At 47.2% G+C, this 18,184-nt stretch overlaps 1 protein-coding gene across 1 annotated transcript in view; it reads right to left on the bottom strand.

Annotated features, from left to right (window-relative positions):
• Window positions 1–18,184, bottom strand: part of nav1b (neuron navigator 1b) — a 62,855-nt gene that overhangs the window by 7,378 nt on the left and 37,293 nt on the right. Inside the window, exons 16-25 of the mRNA XM_042707823.1 lie at window positions 16,968–16,976; window positions 14,092–14,300; window positions 13,375–13,552; window positions 12,477–12,663; window positions 11,091–11,188; window positions 9,655–9,750; window positions 8,364–8,532; window positions 1,327–1,562; window positions 754–908; window positions 313–384 (exon numbers count right to left, since the gene is read on the bottom strand). Coding sequence (XP_042563757.1) covers window positions 313–384; window positions 754–908; window positions 1,327–1,562; window positions 8,364–8,532; window positions 9,655–9,750; window positions 11,091–11,188; window positions 12,477–12,663; window positions 13,375–13,552; window positions 14,092–14,300; window positions 16,968–16,976 — 1,409 coding nt within the window. The remainder of the gene's footprint in view (window positions 1–312; window positions 385–753; window positions 909–1,326; window positions 1,563–8,363; window positions 8,533–9,654; window positions 9,751–11,090; window positions 11,189–12,476; window positions 12,664–13,374; window positions 13,553–14,091; window positions 14,301–16,967; window positions 16,977–18,184) is intronic.

The raw sequence follows: 18,184 nt of genomic DNA, 5'->3' as shown, positions 1-18,184 counted from the left end.
GCTCTGTGATGTCTCTGTGGAGCCCACAGCAGCTCGGTGACTGATGAGATTCCCAGCAGATAGTGAAGAGAAAGTGATCCTCCTCGCAGACACCACAGAGCTGCTGTCCTGTTAACTGACTGGCACCTTGGCTGCTAAGGCCATTGCTTAATGATTGGAATAAAGGATTACAGGCTGAAATGCCAGTCATGTATTACTGAGAGTTGTCAAATCATGAAGTTGTGTGTCAGGTTTAGTTTCTACGGCATCCTCTTTAGGAGTAATGGGTTTAGGTGTTTAGTTGTTTAAGGTGAACGTAGTTAATTCCTCCACCTGAAGCTGAGATGAAGTCCGTGATTTGGGGTCATCTTCACAGGCTGGTTCGTCGTTCCGATGATGTATGGGCTGGAAAGGACATGGAAAAACACACTGACTGTCTTTATGTAGCAGAGAGAGTCACTACAGTCAAATCATAGGGAGTGAAGAGCAAACTTAAGCTCCCATTGAGATTAACTGCAAATTAGTTTTAGTCTACACCTCACAGTTTTAGTCAACCTCACAGTTGATCTTTGCACAGAACCTGGTCCACAGATCCTAAAAAAGCTTTTGCAGACATTCCCCCTTTTTTTTTTACTTGTAGTAAATCATTTTTATGGCCTGTGCACACAGACACGTACAGTTTTGGCTGTGCATACTGCTATATTTGTTCACAGGCCTCAGAGAGTGAGAGCACCATGCAAACATCTCCGTCTATTTGTGGCCAGTGCTCCTCACCATTTGTGATATTTGCAGGTCAGGGCACCGTTGACCAGCTCACTGATCGAAGCGGCGTCGTGCACGTCATCCAGGATGACGACCAATGGGATCTCTGCCGTGCTGGTCTCCCGGTCAATCTGATTGGCCAGGTTAGACAAGTAGAGCTGCAGATCCTGGTGACAGAAGGGGAAGAGGAAGTCAAGTTCTCCAACAAAACCTGAGCCAGTGACATTAAACTTGAACTCCCCTGGCCCCACTTTAAATGAAGTGTCCTTAGGAACTACGTATGTAATACTCCATCTCTTAAGAAATGTAATATACTTTTCATAGGAGCACATGTCTGCAAGTACACTGTAATAAAATCAATTAATGCAAAATATGGCCCTTCCAGTATATATTTATATATAGTTATTTCTGACTTTTGTCAATGTTATATGTTATATTGCTATGTTGGATGGCTTGGCGTTGTGAGTGATTTGGATAGGACTGCAATGACAGTGGATAGATTCTGCCGGTCTGTGATAGTGTTCCAATGTCTGTGTGTTGTTGCCGTGCTCCACACACATAGACCTGCGGCGAGTGCCGGCGTACCTTGCATGACTGTCGGTGCATGTTGAAGGTGATGGAGATGCCGTCCGAGGGCTCGCGCCCGCTGCGCTCCACCAGGTACTCTGTGAGGCGGGAGGCCAGGTAGGACTTGCCCGTGCCGCTGGGGCCCGACAGCACGATGCGCCGGTGCTTGAGCAGCAGGCTGATATAGTGCTGCATCATGGCCTTGGGGACCAGCGTCTCGAACACCACGCAGTCCACACACTTCTCACGCAGGCCTGGGGACCACACAACAACCAAGGGGAGGAAGCGGGGAAGAACCGGTTTAATAACACATATAGGGACACAATCAAGGGGAGGAAGAGGGGAAGAACCGGTTTAATTACGCATATAGGGATATACATTTTTTTGGTTGATTTCCTTCCTTCCTTGATGATAACACTGACTTTCTGTAACACTGGTTTGCAATACACGTCTATCAAAGTTACATGTGTTAAATCTTTTAGTGTACTGTAATTCAACACAATAATGAACATCCATAAAATTTGACAGCAAATTCTCACTGTGCCGTGGAAATGAATTCAGGCTAATTAAGTTAAGGCTGTATGAGGCCGACTGGGATGAGGTTGAAAGGAAACACTCTTGAAAGGCTGAGACAGAGAGAGAGAGGGAGAGAGAGAGAGGGAGAGAGAGAGAGAGAGGGAGAGGGAGGGAGATGGGGCCATAGCAAGGCGCAGCATGTATAAACTTGATCACCATGTGCAGGGGTGTAAAAGACTTCAACCTTCAGGGAATGGTACAGACATTAAACCCCTCCACAGTCACTGTCTCTATGCCCCAGAGCCCTCAGACAGCAGCTGAGTTGGACCCGCATGAGGCCCAGCGCCGGGCCGGACCCGCTCAGGACCGCTCAGCACATTGCAGAGAGGTGTAAATATTCCGTGACTGCTGGTTCCTGGCAGAGCCTCGTGGGTATCTGCTGTGCATCTGCGTGTATCTTACCTTATCACATGTCCACTCATAAACAACACCAACTACAGACAGTCTGAGCTTAAAATACCCCATCCTCCCCCACCCCAACCCCACCCCCACCCCAACCCCACACACCCCCACCCCCAACCCCACACACCCCCACCCCCCTAGATTAGGCACCAGCGGGGGGAGGGGGGGGTTGGGTACTGGCATGGTTACATGTCACCTCCCCTCTCCCAGGATGTAATATCATCCTTGCTGTGAGCTATCGGGTGTGTGTAAGAGTGTGTGTGTTTTCTGCTTGTCTGAGGACTCCACCATCTGGAGCTTGTCGACACACACACACACACACACACACTCACAGACGTGGGTTGAGCGATTGGATTTTCCGTCTCTCCCCCTCCGCGGTGCCCCGAAGCTGCCCTGCCTGGTTAGCGGCATTCCCGGCCTGCCAGGTGGATCAGACAGCGCTCCCAACGCTCCCAAGCCTCCCAGGAGCGAGGCCCATCCGTCAGCCTCCCTCCGGGACAGGCATCCCAGACCTCCACACCACGGGCAGAACAGAAGGAGGAATGTGTCCCTGGGGGTTTGGTGGCAGGACTATCCCCTGTGCAGAGGAGCACGCAGTGGCTGAGCGGCCTACGGCCAGACACACACACACACACACACACTCACTCTGGGAAGAGCAGGAATCCCAGGCCTCTGGGATCACGGATAGAATAGGACTGGGAACGTGTGCGACAGTATGTTGGAGTGCTGACACACTCGACTGTCCTCAGTACAAAAGAGTGGGCCTTGGCCCAGCAACATGCTGCCAGATACTAACAGCCTACGACAAGAGGAGGAGGAGGAGACCTTACCCTGCAGACTACACAGAGGATGGGGAGGAGATGTCTACTATCCAGACTACACAGAGGATGGGGAGGAGGTGTCCACACTATCCAGACTACACAGAGGATGGGGAGGAGGTGTCTACTATCCAGACTACAGAGAGGATGGGGAGGAGGTGTCTGCACTATCCAGACTACAGAGGAGGTGTCCGCAATCCTCAGTAGAGTAGGGTTTAATGTTAAAAATAAGTTATTTATATGCAAATGAAAGTATGTGAGAGGTGTTACATCAAAACCTGCATAAAACTATGAATTACTTCTGTCCTCTACTCTACTACTGTAGAATTAAACAAGGTTATGGGCTTAAACAGCGTCCTGAGGATTAAAACTTTAAACTGCAACATCATATCTTAAAATCAGACAGACAGACAGATTCTTGTCATTTTAACGTAAGCTCTCAGACTGTTTAGATGCACTCCTGGAGTCCTTGAAACTTCTGCCATACATATTAAATCATGAACCTGTCCGTTTGAGAAAGCAAAATAAAAACATGCCCGCCAGATCCCCAAGCAGAGGGAGAAGAGGACAGCCAAGGACAGACACACGCCTGACATAAAACACAACGGAACAGAGAACATCTTGTGTGTGTGTGTGTGTGGTGCGTGTGTGTGAGACCCTGTGTGTGTGTGTGTGTGTGTGTGTGTGTGTGTGGTGCGTGTGTGGTGCGTGTGTGTGAGACCCTGTGTGTGTGTGAGACCCTGTGTGTGTGTGTGTGTGTGTGTGTGTGTGTGTGTGTGTGTGTGTGTGTGTGGTGCGTGTGTGTGAGACCCTGTGTGTGTGTGTGTGTGTGTGTGTGTGGTGCGTGTGTGTGAGAGAGATTTTGTGTGTTTGTGTGTGTGAGAGAGACCGTGTATGTGTGTGTGTGTGTGTGAGAGAGAGACCATGTGTGTGTGTGTGTGTGTGTGTGTGTGTGTGTGTGTGTGTGAGAGTGTGTGTGTGAGAAAGACAGTGAGTGTGTATGTGTGTGTGAGAGACTGTGTGTGTGTGTGTGTGTGTGTGTGAGAGAGAGAACATGTGTGTGTGTGGGGGGGAGTGTTTCAGGACTACCCATAGGACCTTGAAAATGACAGCAGTGATTCTTAGAGTGAAACCTGTTTGTGATGGGGTGGGGTGTTTTTTTTCCGAGGGGCTTTAAAAGATTTTGCCCCACGTCACTGCTGAGGAGGTCGGGAACAGAAGCCACACTGGGGACAGGAAGACGCCTCTCGTCTGGCTCATCGCCCCTAGGCATGATGGGATTGATAAGGACCAGCAGACGAACGAGAAACGAGCCAACAACAACTTCCTTATCCCTTTCCCATCCCTGTAAACCAACTTCCTTATCCCTTTTCCCATCCCTGTAAACCTCGCTCCCTGCATCGGGGGGGTCCAGATAGATACTCTACAGGGGACCTCATGTGAACCAGATCAGGGTCAGATTAGGACACAATCAGGGCCCGATCAGAACTAGATTAGGTCCAGCAGAGACAACCCAACACTGAGGTACTGTGCATTGTGCTGAAGCGGGATTCGTAGAGTATACTTGATCAGCATGTCAAGTACACTGACAGCATACTATTCCTTGTTTGGACAAACCTGGGTGACTTGAGTATACTTTGATTCTTGTCCAGTATCAAATTCCGCTAACAACTCCTCACAGTCCTCCTGCTGTCTGTTCAGCGCCTGTGCGCTCAAAACCCACTCCAGTGTTTGCACACAGCTCTAAACCCACTCCAGTGTTTGCACACAGCTCCAAACCCACTCCAGTGTTTGTTTGCACACAGCTCAAAACCCACTCCAGTGTTTGCACACAGCTCAAAACCCACTCCAGTGTTTGCACACAGCTCCAAACCCACTCCAGTGTTTGTTTGCACACAGCTCAAAACCCACTCCAGTGTTTGCACACAGCTCAAAACCCACTCCAGTGTTTGTTTGCACACAGCTCAAAACCCACTCCAGTGTTTGCACACAGCTCCAAACCCACTCCAGTGTTTGCACACAGCTCAAAACCCACTCCAGTGTTTGCACACAGCTCTAATCCCACTCCAGTGTTTGCACACAGCCCTGGCTCTGGACGTGGGAAACAAACATGGTGGCTCGGAACGAGCCCTACACTATTCCAGCCAAACAATGTTACACCCAGGATTTTTGAAATTTTGAAATGTATTGTTTGGAGGATAACCCCTTGAGATGCAGCATCTCGTTTTCGAGGGGGTCCTCAAGACACAAGACAAAGACAAATACATGCACATTCAAACTCGCTCAAGTTCCCCCACTCCCAGACCTCACCCACCCCACCGACTCCCTATTGAATACATATCGTATTATTGAGAGGCATATATACACATATACATACATCCACATATACATACATATATACATACATATATATGCACACATATACACAAACCTTCACCCATACACACGTACAGTATTTATTCATAAATAAAAAATAAATAAAAAGTCCAGTCAAACATGAGCAAAACATTTACAGCAACAATTTGCTTGTAAGTGATTATAAAGGGATATTTTAAAGGAGTGCAAAGAAGTGATAGATCTTAGAGACCCTGGTAGGCTATTCCAGTCTGAAGGGGCTTTACATTTAAAGGTACGCCTGCCACTCTCTTTTGAGATGTTTGGTACAGTAAAGAAGGGGTATTCGGTGTGTCAGTCTGTAGATAGGTCTATATGGAATTAAATATTCCTTCAGGTAAGGAGGATAGTCAGAGTAGATACATTTGAATATAATCTGGTACCAGTGAACCTGTCTTCTGGCTTTTGGTGATAATAAATTCAGTGTGTTATACATAATACAATGGTGAGTAGTGAACGGACATCTCAACACAAATCTGCACATACTATTGAAAACAACATTTAGTGCTTTTAGATTGGATTCTGATGTGTTTTGATAGACAACATCTACATAGTCTAATATAGGAAATATTAGCTGTGTCACAATTCTTAACCTAATCAGTTGAGTGAAACAGTTAATAGAACGATACAATATTCGTAAATTACAATTTATTTTATTGACTACTGAATGAATGTGACGCCTAAAGGAGAGTTGTGAGTCAAGTACAAGGCCCAAATATTTGAGTTCATCAACTTTAACTAGCGGAGTATCATCTAAGAATTTAAGTAAGAGATTGTTGTCTTGATTCAATGTAGCTGATCTGGTGGGAAACAGCATACTATATGATTTTTTCTTATTGAGTAGTAGGTGGTTGGAATGGAACCAAAGTTGGATGGCATTGAAGTTAGATTGCAGTGTGGATTGAATCCTAGATATCGACGCGTTAAATGCATAGATCACCGTGTCATCTGCATATAGATGAATAAGACAGTCTGAGCATATTTGAGGAAGATCATTGATAAATATAGAAAATAAAAGAGGCCCTAAAGAAGAGCCTTGAGGGACACCTTTTTCCATTATTAAGGATTCTGATAGATAACCCTGAAAAGAGACACGCTGACGTCTAGAATGGAGATAAGAGTTAAACCAGAGAAGAGATTGTTTAGAGAGGCCTATCGCATGTAGTTTGTCAAGAAGCATATAATGATCAACCATATCGAAGGCCTTAGTGAGATCTATAAATATTGCGCCAGTGGACATGTTATTGCCTAAGGAGGATGAGACATCATTGGTAAATTTTAGAAGAGCAGTAGTTGTAGAAAACTTAGGTCTGAAACCAGATTGATTAGGTGACAGAATGGAGAAATCATTAATATATTTAAATAGTTGATTAAATATTAGTTTTTCAAACACTTTTGCTATACTACTTATGATGGAAATGGGTCTGTAGTTGTTAAGGTCAAGTGCATCGCCACCCTTGTGTATTGGTGTTACTCTGGCAGACTTCCACATTGATGGAACCACACAGGTGGATAACGATAAGTTAAATAAATCCGATAAAGGAAATGCCAGTACATGAGAGGCGAGCTTAATAAACTTGATCTCCAGACCATCAGGATCAGTACCATTACCTGCCTTTAGATCAAAGATTGCCTGTTGGACGTCAGTAGGATTCATTGTAGCGAATGAGAAGTAGCTGCTTAACTCGTCTATCGGATTAGAGTAAGAGAGGTTGAACGATTGTGAACTACAAATAGTGGAGAAGTGTTGGTTAAAAGCATTGGCAACCGCAGAAGGATCACTAATAATGTCATTGTGAACTTTGACTTTTGTGGCAATGCTTTACATAAGAAATATAACAAAATGAAATAAAAAAGAAAAAGAAGTGCAGAAATGTAACTGCTGTAATTGCAAGTTACGCACTAGTTGAAGTGCCAGTTAGGACGGGAAGTGCTCTCTGAAGAGTTGGGTCTTCAAAAGCTTCTTAAAGGTGGAGAGGGATGGATGCTGCACTCTTCTAGTGAGCGTCGTTTGGCACTGTGCAAGTACGGCAGTCCAGACTATTCTCATTTGTAGTTCCACGTTGATGGAATGAACTACCTAGCACTACCAGAGCAGGGGCGTCCCTCTCCACCTTTAAGAAGCTTTTGAAGACCCAACTCTTCAGAGAGCACTTCCCGGCACTTCAACTAGTGCGTAACTTGCAATTACAGCAGTTACATTTCTGCACTTCTTTTTCTTTTTTATTTCATTTTGTTATATTTCTTATGTAAAGTAGTATTCATTGTTACACCAGGTTCTATTGCTCGTAGCTTGACTATTCTCTCCCTTGTACGTCGCTTTGAACAAAAGCGTCTGCTAAATGACTAAATGTAAATGTAAATGCTTCAGGAGCACGGCTGTTAAAGTAGCATAACGGAACAATTGCTAATCGCTAACGATAAGCTAGCGGCTAAAACTAACAAAATCTCTTGAAATGTGCTGACTTTGACATTATGACAAACTAGTTAGTCAACAACTGTCCTAACACAGTCAAACATCAAGCAAGTGCAACACAAGACAAAGCAAAACGGCAAATAAGCTACTTACTAGTTCGGCAGACAGTAGAAACCGGGCGGCTTCAGGCAAACCTACATTTAGTAGTTATATTGATACGGACCCTGGTATGGCAATGGCATGGAGGCGATTCTCCATATTAAAAGTCATTGTAGCGCCCCAATTTTTTTAAAGCTGTTATTTTAAGGTAAAACTGCTTATCCTAACCCTAATCCTGAAGTACAATTGCTGCATAATGCCACTTTAAGCTCAAATACCAACAACCTTCTGCCAGAATCGCAGACTGCACCTTTAACGCTAACTAGACCTCTCTCTCTCTGTCCGCTCACCTTTGAGGGTCACACCGAGGCAGCTGGGGCTCTTGGCGAGGCAGCGGGACGGGGGGGTCTCGGGAGGCTCGGCCCCCATCACCCGTCTGTAGTGGCCCAGGCTGTAGCTGAGGATGGACTCCATGGACAGACCCAGGCTGGAGCTGGGGTCCAACAGCGCCAGGTACTCCTTTACGGGTCACACAGAGACATGGATCATGGATCACACACACACACACACACACACACACACACAGTAAAACAGGGTGAGCATTAAACCACTGTGGAGTGGAGGTGGATACGGCTCATCCCTAAGGTAAGCTCTGTCTTAATGTGATATGTAACTCTCATAAGCTGGCTCAAAGGGGGGTTTCATTGTGCTTAGCTTTTAAATGTATCAAACAACACACAGTTGTTAAGTGAAAAGTTTAGATGAGTTTTTTGGCAGTGAGTGTGTGGGCTGATGAGGAGAGGGGCGAATCCTGCAGTCCTCTAAATCTCCAGTTAGGGTTTTACTCTTCTGTCATTATTAGTGAGGGGGTGCAATCATGAGCGGAGATTAGAAGTGGATGATGGGAACAGATATGAGGAGGGGAAAGGGAGGTCAGAGACCCACAGAAGGATGGAGGGAGAGAGAGAGAGAGATGGAGAGAGAGAGAGAGAGAGAGAGAGAGAGATGGAGAACAGAGAGATAATGAGAGGAGGACAGACACAGACAAAGATGGGGAGAGAGGGAGAGAGAGAGATGGAGAACAGAGAGATAATGAGAGGAGGACAGACGCAGACAAAGATGGGGAGAGAGAGAGAGAGATGGAGAGAGAGAGAGATGCAGAGAGAGGGAGAGATGGAGAGAGAGAGAGAGAGAGAACAGAGAGATAATGAGAGGAGGACAGACACAGACAAAGATGGGCAGAGAGAGAGAGAGATGGAGAGAGAGAGAGAGAGAGAGAAAGATAATGAGAGGAGGACAGACAGACAAAGATGGGGAGAGACAGGCCTAGAGGGGAATAGCACACACAGCGTGGGGAAGAAGGAGGAAAAAAGAGAGTGTGTGAAACGGTGAAACTAAGAAGAGGGAGAAAGATAAAGTTAGAGAGAAAGAGAGAGAGGAGAGACAGAGAGAGAGAGAAGGAGAGAGAGAAAAAGAAAGAGAGGGCATATGTGTGTGTAAAAGGGTGAATCTGACAGGAACAGGAAGTGAGGGAGAGAGAGGGAGAGAGAGAAAGAAAGAGGGAGGGAGCGAGAGAGAGAGAGAGAGAGAGGGAGAGAGAGAGAGAACGTGGGAGACAGAGAGAGAGTCTGAGACACACACCCTCAAGGCCTGGCCAACAGCCGTGTCCAGAGAGATCCAGTCGGCCCTGGGGCTGATCCGAACCGCTCCGATGTAGAAGTCCTGCTGCTTCATCTCCTGTGGGTCAGCGCCAGGGGCACACAACAGAGCCGTCACCAGGGTTACGAAAACAGAGCCAGAACCAGAACCAAGAGTACAGACTGGCATCACTGGCAGCAAAATAACACAATACAACAATACAATAACAAATGGTCTCAGAGTCACAGACATGGTCTCAGAGTCACAGACATGGTCTCAGTCACAGGCATGGTCTCAGAGTCACAGGCATGGTCTCAGAGTCACAGAGTCACAGACATGGTCTCAGAGTCACAGACATGGTCTCAGTCACAGGCATGGTCTCAGAGTCACAGGCATGGTCTCAGAGTCACAGACATGGTCAGAACTATAATTCAATTCAATTTTATTTATATAGCGCCATAACAATACAATTGTCTCTAGGCGCTTTACAGAGCCCAGAGCCTGAAACCCCCTTAGTGCAAGCACAATGGCAACACGGGCAAGAAAAAACTCCCTGTTAGTCAGGAAGGAACCTTAAGCAGAACCACGGCACATAAGGGGGAACCCATCTGCTTGAGGTCGGCCGGGTGGAGATAGGAAGGGGGGAAGGGGGGAGGGTTGTGTGGTAGAAGGGGAAGGGAAACAACAGGTGTTGTACATAGCCTGCATTTGGTAGATAATATATATACAGTCATCCAGTGGTAAATACATGATACAGACAAGACCAGTTTAGTGGATATACACTGTGCTGATAGGGTTACTATTACAGGGGTAAGGGGAGTAGGAACAGAGAAACATGTCGATGGTGGCAATAATATATATTGTATATAAATGCTAGCATAGGGTATGAGGTACCCTGCTCAGATATAAGCAGGGTTAAAATAACAGCAGTGTGAGGACAACAGTGACAACAACGTCCTACTTCAAATCAGTGTATCACCTGTGTGTATGTGTGAACTCCTTAACTTCAAATCAGTGTATCACCTGTGTGTGTGTGAACTCCTTGTACCATTCCTAAATGAGCCTAATGAGCCTCCATACAATATGCTCCATGCCAGACAGACATGACTTGTGCCTCAGACGTGTTCGGTTGATCACTAACTGCTGTTCTGGACCGTGAGCGTGTAAGCATCTATCTGCATCTGACAGTCATGGAAGATGGAGGCATGTTTTTAAGGAAGGGGGTGTGAAGGAGTGACAGAGATGAGAGGCTCACTTCTTTGAGGACGAGCTGGTCTGAGTGATTGCTAACTGCTGCTATGTGCTTTAAGTGTGTAAATACCAGTGGTCCTGTCATGATGGATAAAAGTATCCCCTTAAAGACAGACCGACAGGCAGACAGGCAGACAGACAGACAGACAGACAGGCAAACAGACAGACAGACAGGCAGAGATGCTCACCTCCTTGAAGATGTGTTGGTCTGGCACTCGCACCACCACCCGTACCAGACTCTCATCCTTCTGAGCCACAACACCTCCAGCATCCGACTGCAGCACATCTGGAGAGAGAGACAGAGAGGAGGAGACAGGTGTTCGACGTTTAAAACCCTTCTATTGAACCATCACATGGATCAAGGACTCCTGAAGAGGCTACTATGTAGCCCTACCCCTGCTATACCCAAACCATAGGAAAGTACATACACACATATTACCGGGTCAACAAAAGAGAGAGAGAGAGAGAAGGGGGAGAAGAGAGAGAGAGGGATGGAGGTATATAGGCAGAGAGAGAGGGAGAGAGGGAGAACAAAGAGATAGAGGGGAAAGGAGAGAAAGAGAAAAATAAACAGAGAGAGAGGGAATGACAAGAGAAGAAGAGTACACAGAGAGGAGGACAAGAGAGATATATAGAGAGATAGAGAGACACAGAGAGACACAGAGAGAGATAGAGAGACACAGAGAGAGATAGAGAGACACAGAGAGACACAGAGAGAGATAGAGAGAGATAGAGACACAGAGAGAGATAGAGAGAGATAGAGACACAGAGAGAGATAAAGAGCCGTATCTCCCGCTGTGATTTCACGTGGCTGGGATTCTCAGCTGTACATCATGACTGCAGTACTGGCAGGAGGCAGAGATGGATTGGGATTCCAGGCTAATCATTAGTCTTGAGTGCCACACCAACGCTGGTGGGGGTGTAATGGTAGAAGATAGGCCAATCATTTGGAGAAATGAAGAACACTTTGTTTCATTTGTCTTAATGATCCAGCCGCCCCCACAGGCCCCTCAAGGCTAAGGCATCGCATTAAGCACTGCAGTAGCGAAAGGTCGAAAAGTTGGAAAAGTTTGGCATTCATTGCAGCTTCACTTGTATATGTCGAGACATAAAACAAAACCTAAGAATGAATCAAATCAAAGCATGTTATGTATCAGTAAATATCTCTTAGAATGTCTTTTAACGTGTATAGGTGTGTGTGTGTGTGTGTGTGTGTGTGTGTGTGTGTGTGTGTGTGTGTGTGTGTGTGTGTGTGTAAATCTGTATGTCTGCATCCTCATTGTATAAACATGTGTTTAGTGCTTGTGTGGTCTATTTATCTCTGTGTGTGTGTGTGTGTGTGTGTATGTGTTTGTCTGCATTTGTGTGTATACACATAAGCATGTGTGTATATATGTATGGCATTCTGCATGCCATGTGTGTGTCTGAAAGGATGCTTTAAATCAAAGATGTCAGTGCCTCATTTTGTGTGTGTGTGTTTCTGAGTATGTGTGTGCATGTGTGCGTGTGTGTATGTAAGTGTGTGTGTGTGTGTGTGTGTGTGTGTGTGTCTGTCTGCGTCTGAGGGACCTTACCTGGTCCTCCACTCTCTCCCATACTCATGCTGAGTGTCTTAGGCAGTGATGCAGCCATTGATTGCCGTGGCGACGAGGTGCCCAGTGACATGAGCCCTGAGGACTGGGAGCTGGAGCTTGTGGGTCTGGAGGAGGGGCCTCCTGTCTTTAGCTGGTCATTCTCAGCCTTCAGGCTCTCCACGGTTACCTTGGAAACGGAAGTGAGTGTGTCAGATGGGAATAGTGACATTTATCTGTGACATTTACCCGAATGTTCTACAAATGAGACCCTTGTACTTCTCGGACTGAGACCCTTTTAATGATATCAATCACCAGTGTGCCGACATCTGCCATTCACCAAATACATTTTTCATAATGTCACCCCTGCGTGGCCTGTGCCCAGGAGAGGGGGAGAAGGGAGGGGGGCACGGGGGAGGGGGGCACACACACACACGTACCAACACATACACATATGCATACTGTGACGACCCCGCCTCTTCTGGTGGCTGGGAGAGCTACTTGTCTTTGTATTACAGATGCCCCGCAGGTGTGGCCAGCTCGTTCGTTATTGGGAACACCTGGGTCTGCTACTATAAGAGCACCGCCCACGGATTTCATGGGAGATTCAGAGAGAGAGAGATCGCGTGGAAGCCTTGCTCCCTACTGCTCGTCTTGCGCAATGCTCATCGCTCCGTACCTACTGAGATACAACATTTTATCTACTGCCCTAGCATGCATACATACACGACAACCTTACTGATTCACTGACTGCCCCATCTCACCGTAGTCTGGCCTGGTAATATAACCCTAGTTGCTAAATAAAATCATACTGTTTGGCGTTAAATCCTGTGTGACTCTCTGTTATTTGGCATGCCTGTGAGCCGGGCATGACAATACCCACACACACACGCGCACACACCTCCATGTTTGTCATAGCCTCGCGCAGCTGTTCCAGCTGGTGGGCGGAGCTAAGTGCCTCCAGTCGGATATCTGTCAGCTTCCGTTCCTTTTCCCAGAGTTCCGAGCGCAGCGTTGTCACCACCTTCTCCTCGCCCTCGCCCTCACCTTCCTCCTCTTCATCCTCTGCCTCACACATCCTACAGGAGAGAGAGAGAGAGAGAGAGAGAGAGAGAGAGAGATGGTAACCTCAGAGAAGTTTTCAGCCTCTGTGTTCTGTATCTTGGGATGGGATCCTTGTAACTCAGGTGTAAAGAACAAACTACAGCTGACAGTCAAAGATACACGACTGAGTCAAATCAAGCAGAGGAAGTCAATCAGTACGAAGTCTAATCTTCTCAATGCGGTTCTACATGAACTGTGCCTATGGGTGAGGTGGTACTGGGGCCTGTGCAGATATACATTACAGTGGAGGAGGTGGTACTGGGGCCTTTGTAGAGATACACTACAGTGGAGGTGGTGGTACTGGGGTCTTTGTAGAGATACACTACAGTGGAGGAGGTGGTACTGGGGCCTTTGTAGAGATACACTACAGTGGAGGAGGTGGTACTGGGGCTTGTGCAGAGATACACTACATTGGCTGACTCTGGGAAATATGTAGCCTTGAGTAGAGCCTGATTAGAGCCAGACCAGAGTCCTCTCCATACCACTTAGCTGCTCCGTGTGAAGGTTCTCTTACCCCAAGGCTGAGGCTGAGGCTGAGGCTGAGGCTGAGGTTAAGGCTGAAACCGAGGACTTCAGCGAGGCGGGGGGGTTCTCTGGGTCATGGTGCAGTTTGGGAGAGGAGGGGGCGGACGACTCCGGCGTGGCGATCTCCTCGATGTCCGCGTAGGAGGCAGAGAGCTTGGAGCCCTTCTTGCTGAAGGCCTTGTTGAAGGAGCTCCTCAGCTGCAGAGAGACAGAGAGAGAGAGGGGGGATATGGGAACTAAACAAATGATGTCACAACTGTCTGACAGAGACGGGAATGCATTGTGTCTCCTTCACAGCAGGAAATGAGAAGCAATTCAATTAGATTGTTCTGATGATTCTGGTGATTAGATTAGAGTGAAGAGAGAATGGGACATTAGACCAGAGGCTAATAGGGAGATGTCACAGTGTAGCGTGCTGCGCTGGATTGGAGAGATGGACATAATTAACTAGCCTGAAATCAAAGCTGTCACTGTAAACACACACACACACACACTTGCACACACACACAGGAGCTAGAGTGCTAAGAATGCACAAAGACATAACACGCATACTCACACACATCCTCACACACACACACACACACACACACACACACACACACACACACACACACACACACACACACACACACACACACACACACAGGAGCTAGAGAGTGCTAAGAAAGCACAAAGACATAACACACATCCTCACACAAACACACACACACATACAGATGCACACACACAGACACACAAACAATCCTAACAAGGTGTTATCTTAGGCAGTCTGCAGCTCACAGCACTGTGTGAGTGTGTGTGTGTGAGTGGTGTGTGTGTGTGTGAGTGGTGTGTGTGAGTGGTGTGTGTGTGTGTGAGTGTTGTGTGTGTGTGTGAGTGGTGTATGTGTGTGAGTGGTGTATGTATGTGTGTGTGAGTGGTGTGTGTGAGTGGTATGTGTGTGTGTGAGTGGTGTGTGAGTGGTGTGTGTGTGTGTGAGTGGTATGTGTGTGTGTGAGTGGTGTGTGAGTGGTGTGTGTGTGTGTGTGAGTGGTGTGTGTGTGTGTGAATGGTGTATGAGTGTGAGTGGTGTATGTATGTGTGAGTGGTGTGTGTGTGTGTGAGTGGTGTATGTATGTGTGAGTGGTGTGTGTGTGTGTGAGTGGTGTGTTTGAGTGGTGTGTGTGTGTGTGTGTGAGTGGTGTGTGTGTGTGAGTGGTGTGTGTGTTGGTGTGTGAGTGGTGTGTGTGTGTGTGTGTGTGAGTGGTGTGTGTGTGTGTGAGTGGTGTATGTGTGTGTGAGTGGTGTGTGTGTGTGAGTGGTGTGTGTGGGATGGGCTCAGGCTCGTGTGGCAGCACCACTGCAGTCAAACAAGCCCAAATGTTGACCTTGAGAATGTCCTTTCCTCTGCAGTATTCTCTGAATCACACACTGAGCACCTCCCCACACAGATAAACAAGACAGACCGACCGGGTGATTGTGGGGTTCTTCCAGACTTGATTATCATGTCGAAAAACAATGGGAGCTTTTATTGGTCACTTATAAAAACCTTATTAAATTTATGACAGTTGTAAAATGAGACGAATTAGTTTTTATTGTAGGTGCGGTTCATAACAGCTAAGAAACATGGAGTCTTATCTCAACACATAGATGTCATGATGTGAACCCCGTAACATGCCACAGAGGATGAGAGGAAGCGGAGAGAGAGAGAGAGAGAGAGAGGGAGAGAGAGAGAGGGGAGAGAGAGAGAGAGGGAAAGAGAGAGAGAGAGAGAGAGAGAGAGAGAGAGAGAGAGAGGGGGGGAGAGAGAGGGAGATGGAGAGAGAGGGAGAGAGAGAGAGGGAGAGAGAGAGAGAGAGGAAGAGGAGAAAGAAAGAGAGAGAGAGAGAGAGAGAGAGATAGAGGGAGGGAGAGAGAAAGAGAGAGAGTCACTAATGTGTTCCAGATGGAACGATCTGGAATGTCGTGGATGATGACATGTTTGAGACAAGAGGCAGAAAGCGAGTCCACTGGAATTGAGATGAAGTGCAATCATGTCTCCATTCAATATGTTTCTCATGTGCGTCACAGCCTCCATGATGAATAACACACGTGCGCTGACAGAGAGGCACACAGAGAGTATAGTTGCTCTTCCTTTCAGAGGAGACGCTTGTGTGGGCCCGCTGCAGCTTCAGCTGGGATTGATACTGCCAGCGGGCGGGCGGGCGGGCAGCGCTCCGGCTGTTGAGTCTGTTATCTGTGATGCACATGAGGTCGGGATGAAGCGAACCGTACACAATGAGAGGATGATGCACTTGAGGTCGGGATGAACAGAACCGTACACAATGAAAGGATGGGGGGAGGAAAGACAGAGGCGCTGAGGTGCCGGTATATGACTCATCAGTGCAGATGTGTATGGGTGTGTGTGTGTGGGGGGGGGGGGGGGGGGGCTATTTAGGGGGGTGCAGGGGAGGAGAGGATAAGTGTCGCTCCTAGAAAAACACTGAGGAGGGACAGGACTGGAGAAGCACAGTGAGAACACACACACACACACAAAGTTTAAAAGGAGCTAATATGGGAGAGTAAGGAACTGCCTTCATATAGTTCTTTTCAGCTCAACTGAGAAGAACTAAGAACTCAGTTCCCAAGACTCCACTGTTCTCTCTGTTTGACTCCAGCCCAGATGGGAGCTGAATAAGGAATGGATCAGTAGAATCCACACCAGGTCAGGGACGACGTGTGTGTGAGTGCAGTGTGTGTGTCCTTGTGTGTGTGTGTGTCCTTGTGTGTTTGTGTGTGTGTGTGTGTGTGTGTGTGTGTGTGTGTGTGTGTGTGTGTGTGAGGGGTGGTGCATGCAGGAGGAGTAAACAGGGCTCGGTATTGTTTTGTACTGAATGATTGACTCACCTCATAGACCTTAGGGCAAGAAGCAGGCAGGCATGAGGGAGAGATAAGAATCAAACTGAGTGTCTGACAAGGAGAACACGTATGCATCGCATCACACACACACTCAAACACACACACACACACACACCAGCAAGCAGGGGTCAGCTGTGTGCATGCTTTCTAAAATGCACTGAGCCAAAGGAAAACTGGGCAGGGGCAGAACACAGATAGCTGATGATGAAATAGATCAGAGCCATATTAAGGCTAGATCAGCATCAGATTCAGATCAGATCAGGGGTAGATCATCATCAGATTAGGGTCAGATCAGAGCCAGATTAGGGCTAAATCAGCACCAGACCAGGGTCAGATCAGGGCTAGATCAGCATCAGATCAGGGTCACATCAGAGCCAGATTAGGGCTAGATCATCATCAGATCAGGGTCACATCAGAGCCAGATTAGGGCTAGATCATCATTAGATCAGGGTCACATCAGAGCCAGATTAGGGCTAGATCATCATCAGATTAGGGCTAGATCATCGTCAGATTAGGTTCATATTAGGGCTAGATCCATCATTAGATTAGGGTCAGATCAGAGCCAGATTAGGGCTAGATCATCATCAGATTAGGGTCACATCAGAGCCAGATTAGGGCTAGATCATCATCAGATTAGGGTCACATCAGAGCCAGATTAGGGCTAGATCAACGTCAGCCGCTATGTAACATCACCATGCGCTTTGTTTTCTTGGGAGAGGACACAGAAGGATCAATGTGAAATCATCCAGAAAGGAACCTAAATGATGATTTTCTTTTGTGAATGTGGCATATGGAGGAGTATCTATATAGTATTAATATGGTACATGAAGGATGGGCGTGATGTCTTTGCTTTTCAGGGTCCGACTCCTTCGATCTGAGGGAGTGTGTTTCCTGCTCTCACCCAGGCCTGCTTCTCATTCCTAGGGTAATGCTCCTGCAGGTGCGGTGTGGTCTCTGTGTGTGTGTGTATGTGTGTGTGCGTGTGTGTGAATATGTGCATGCTTGTTTGTCTGGACATCATTCTCACCCAGATCATCTTCTGGCGGCTCAGCTGGGCTGTTTGTGTGGTGCATGCAAGAGTGTGTATGTCTGTGTATGTGTGTGTCAATGTGTGTGTGTGTGTGTGTGTGTGTTTGAGTGGTGTGTGTGTGTGTGTGTGTGTGTGCGTGTGCGTGTGCGTGTGCGTGTGCGTGTGTGTATGTGTG

This window comes from Clupea harengus, chromosome 5 (genome assembly GCF_900700415.2).
Source record: "Clupea harengus chromosome 5, Ch_v2.0.2, whole genome shotgun sequence".
Lineage (NCBI taxonomy): Eukaryota > Metazoa > Chordata > Actinopteri > Clupeiformes > Clupeidae > Clupea > Clupea harengus.
This window is presented reverse-complemented; position numbering and strand designations above follow the sequence as displayed.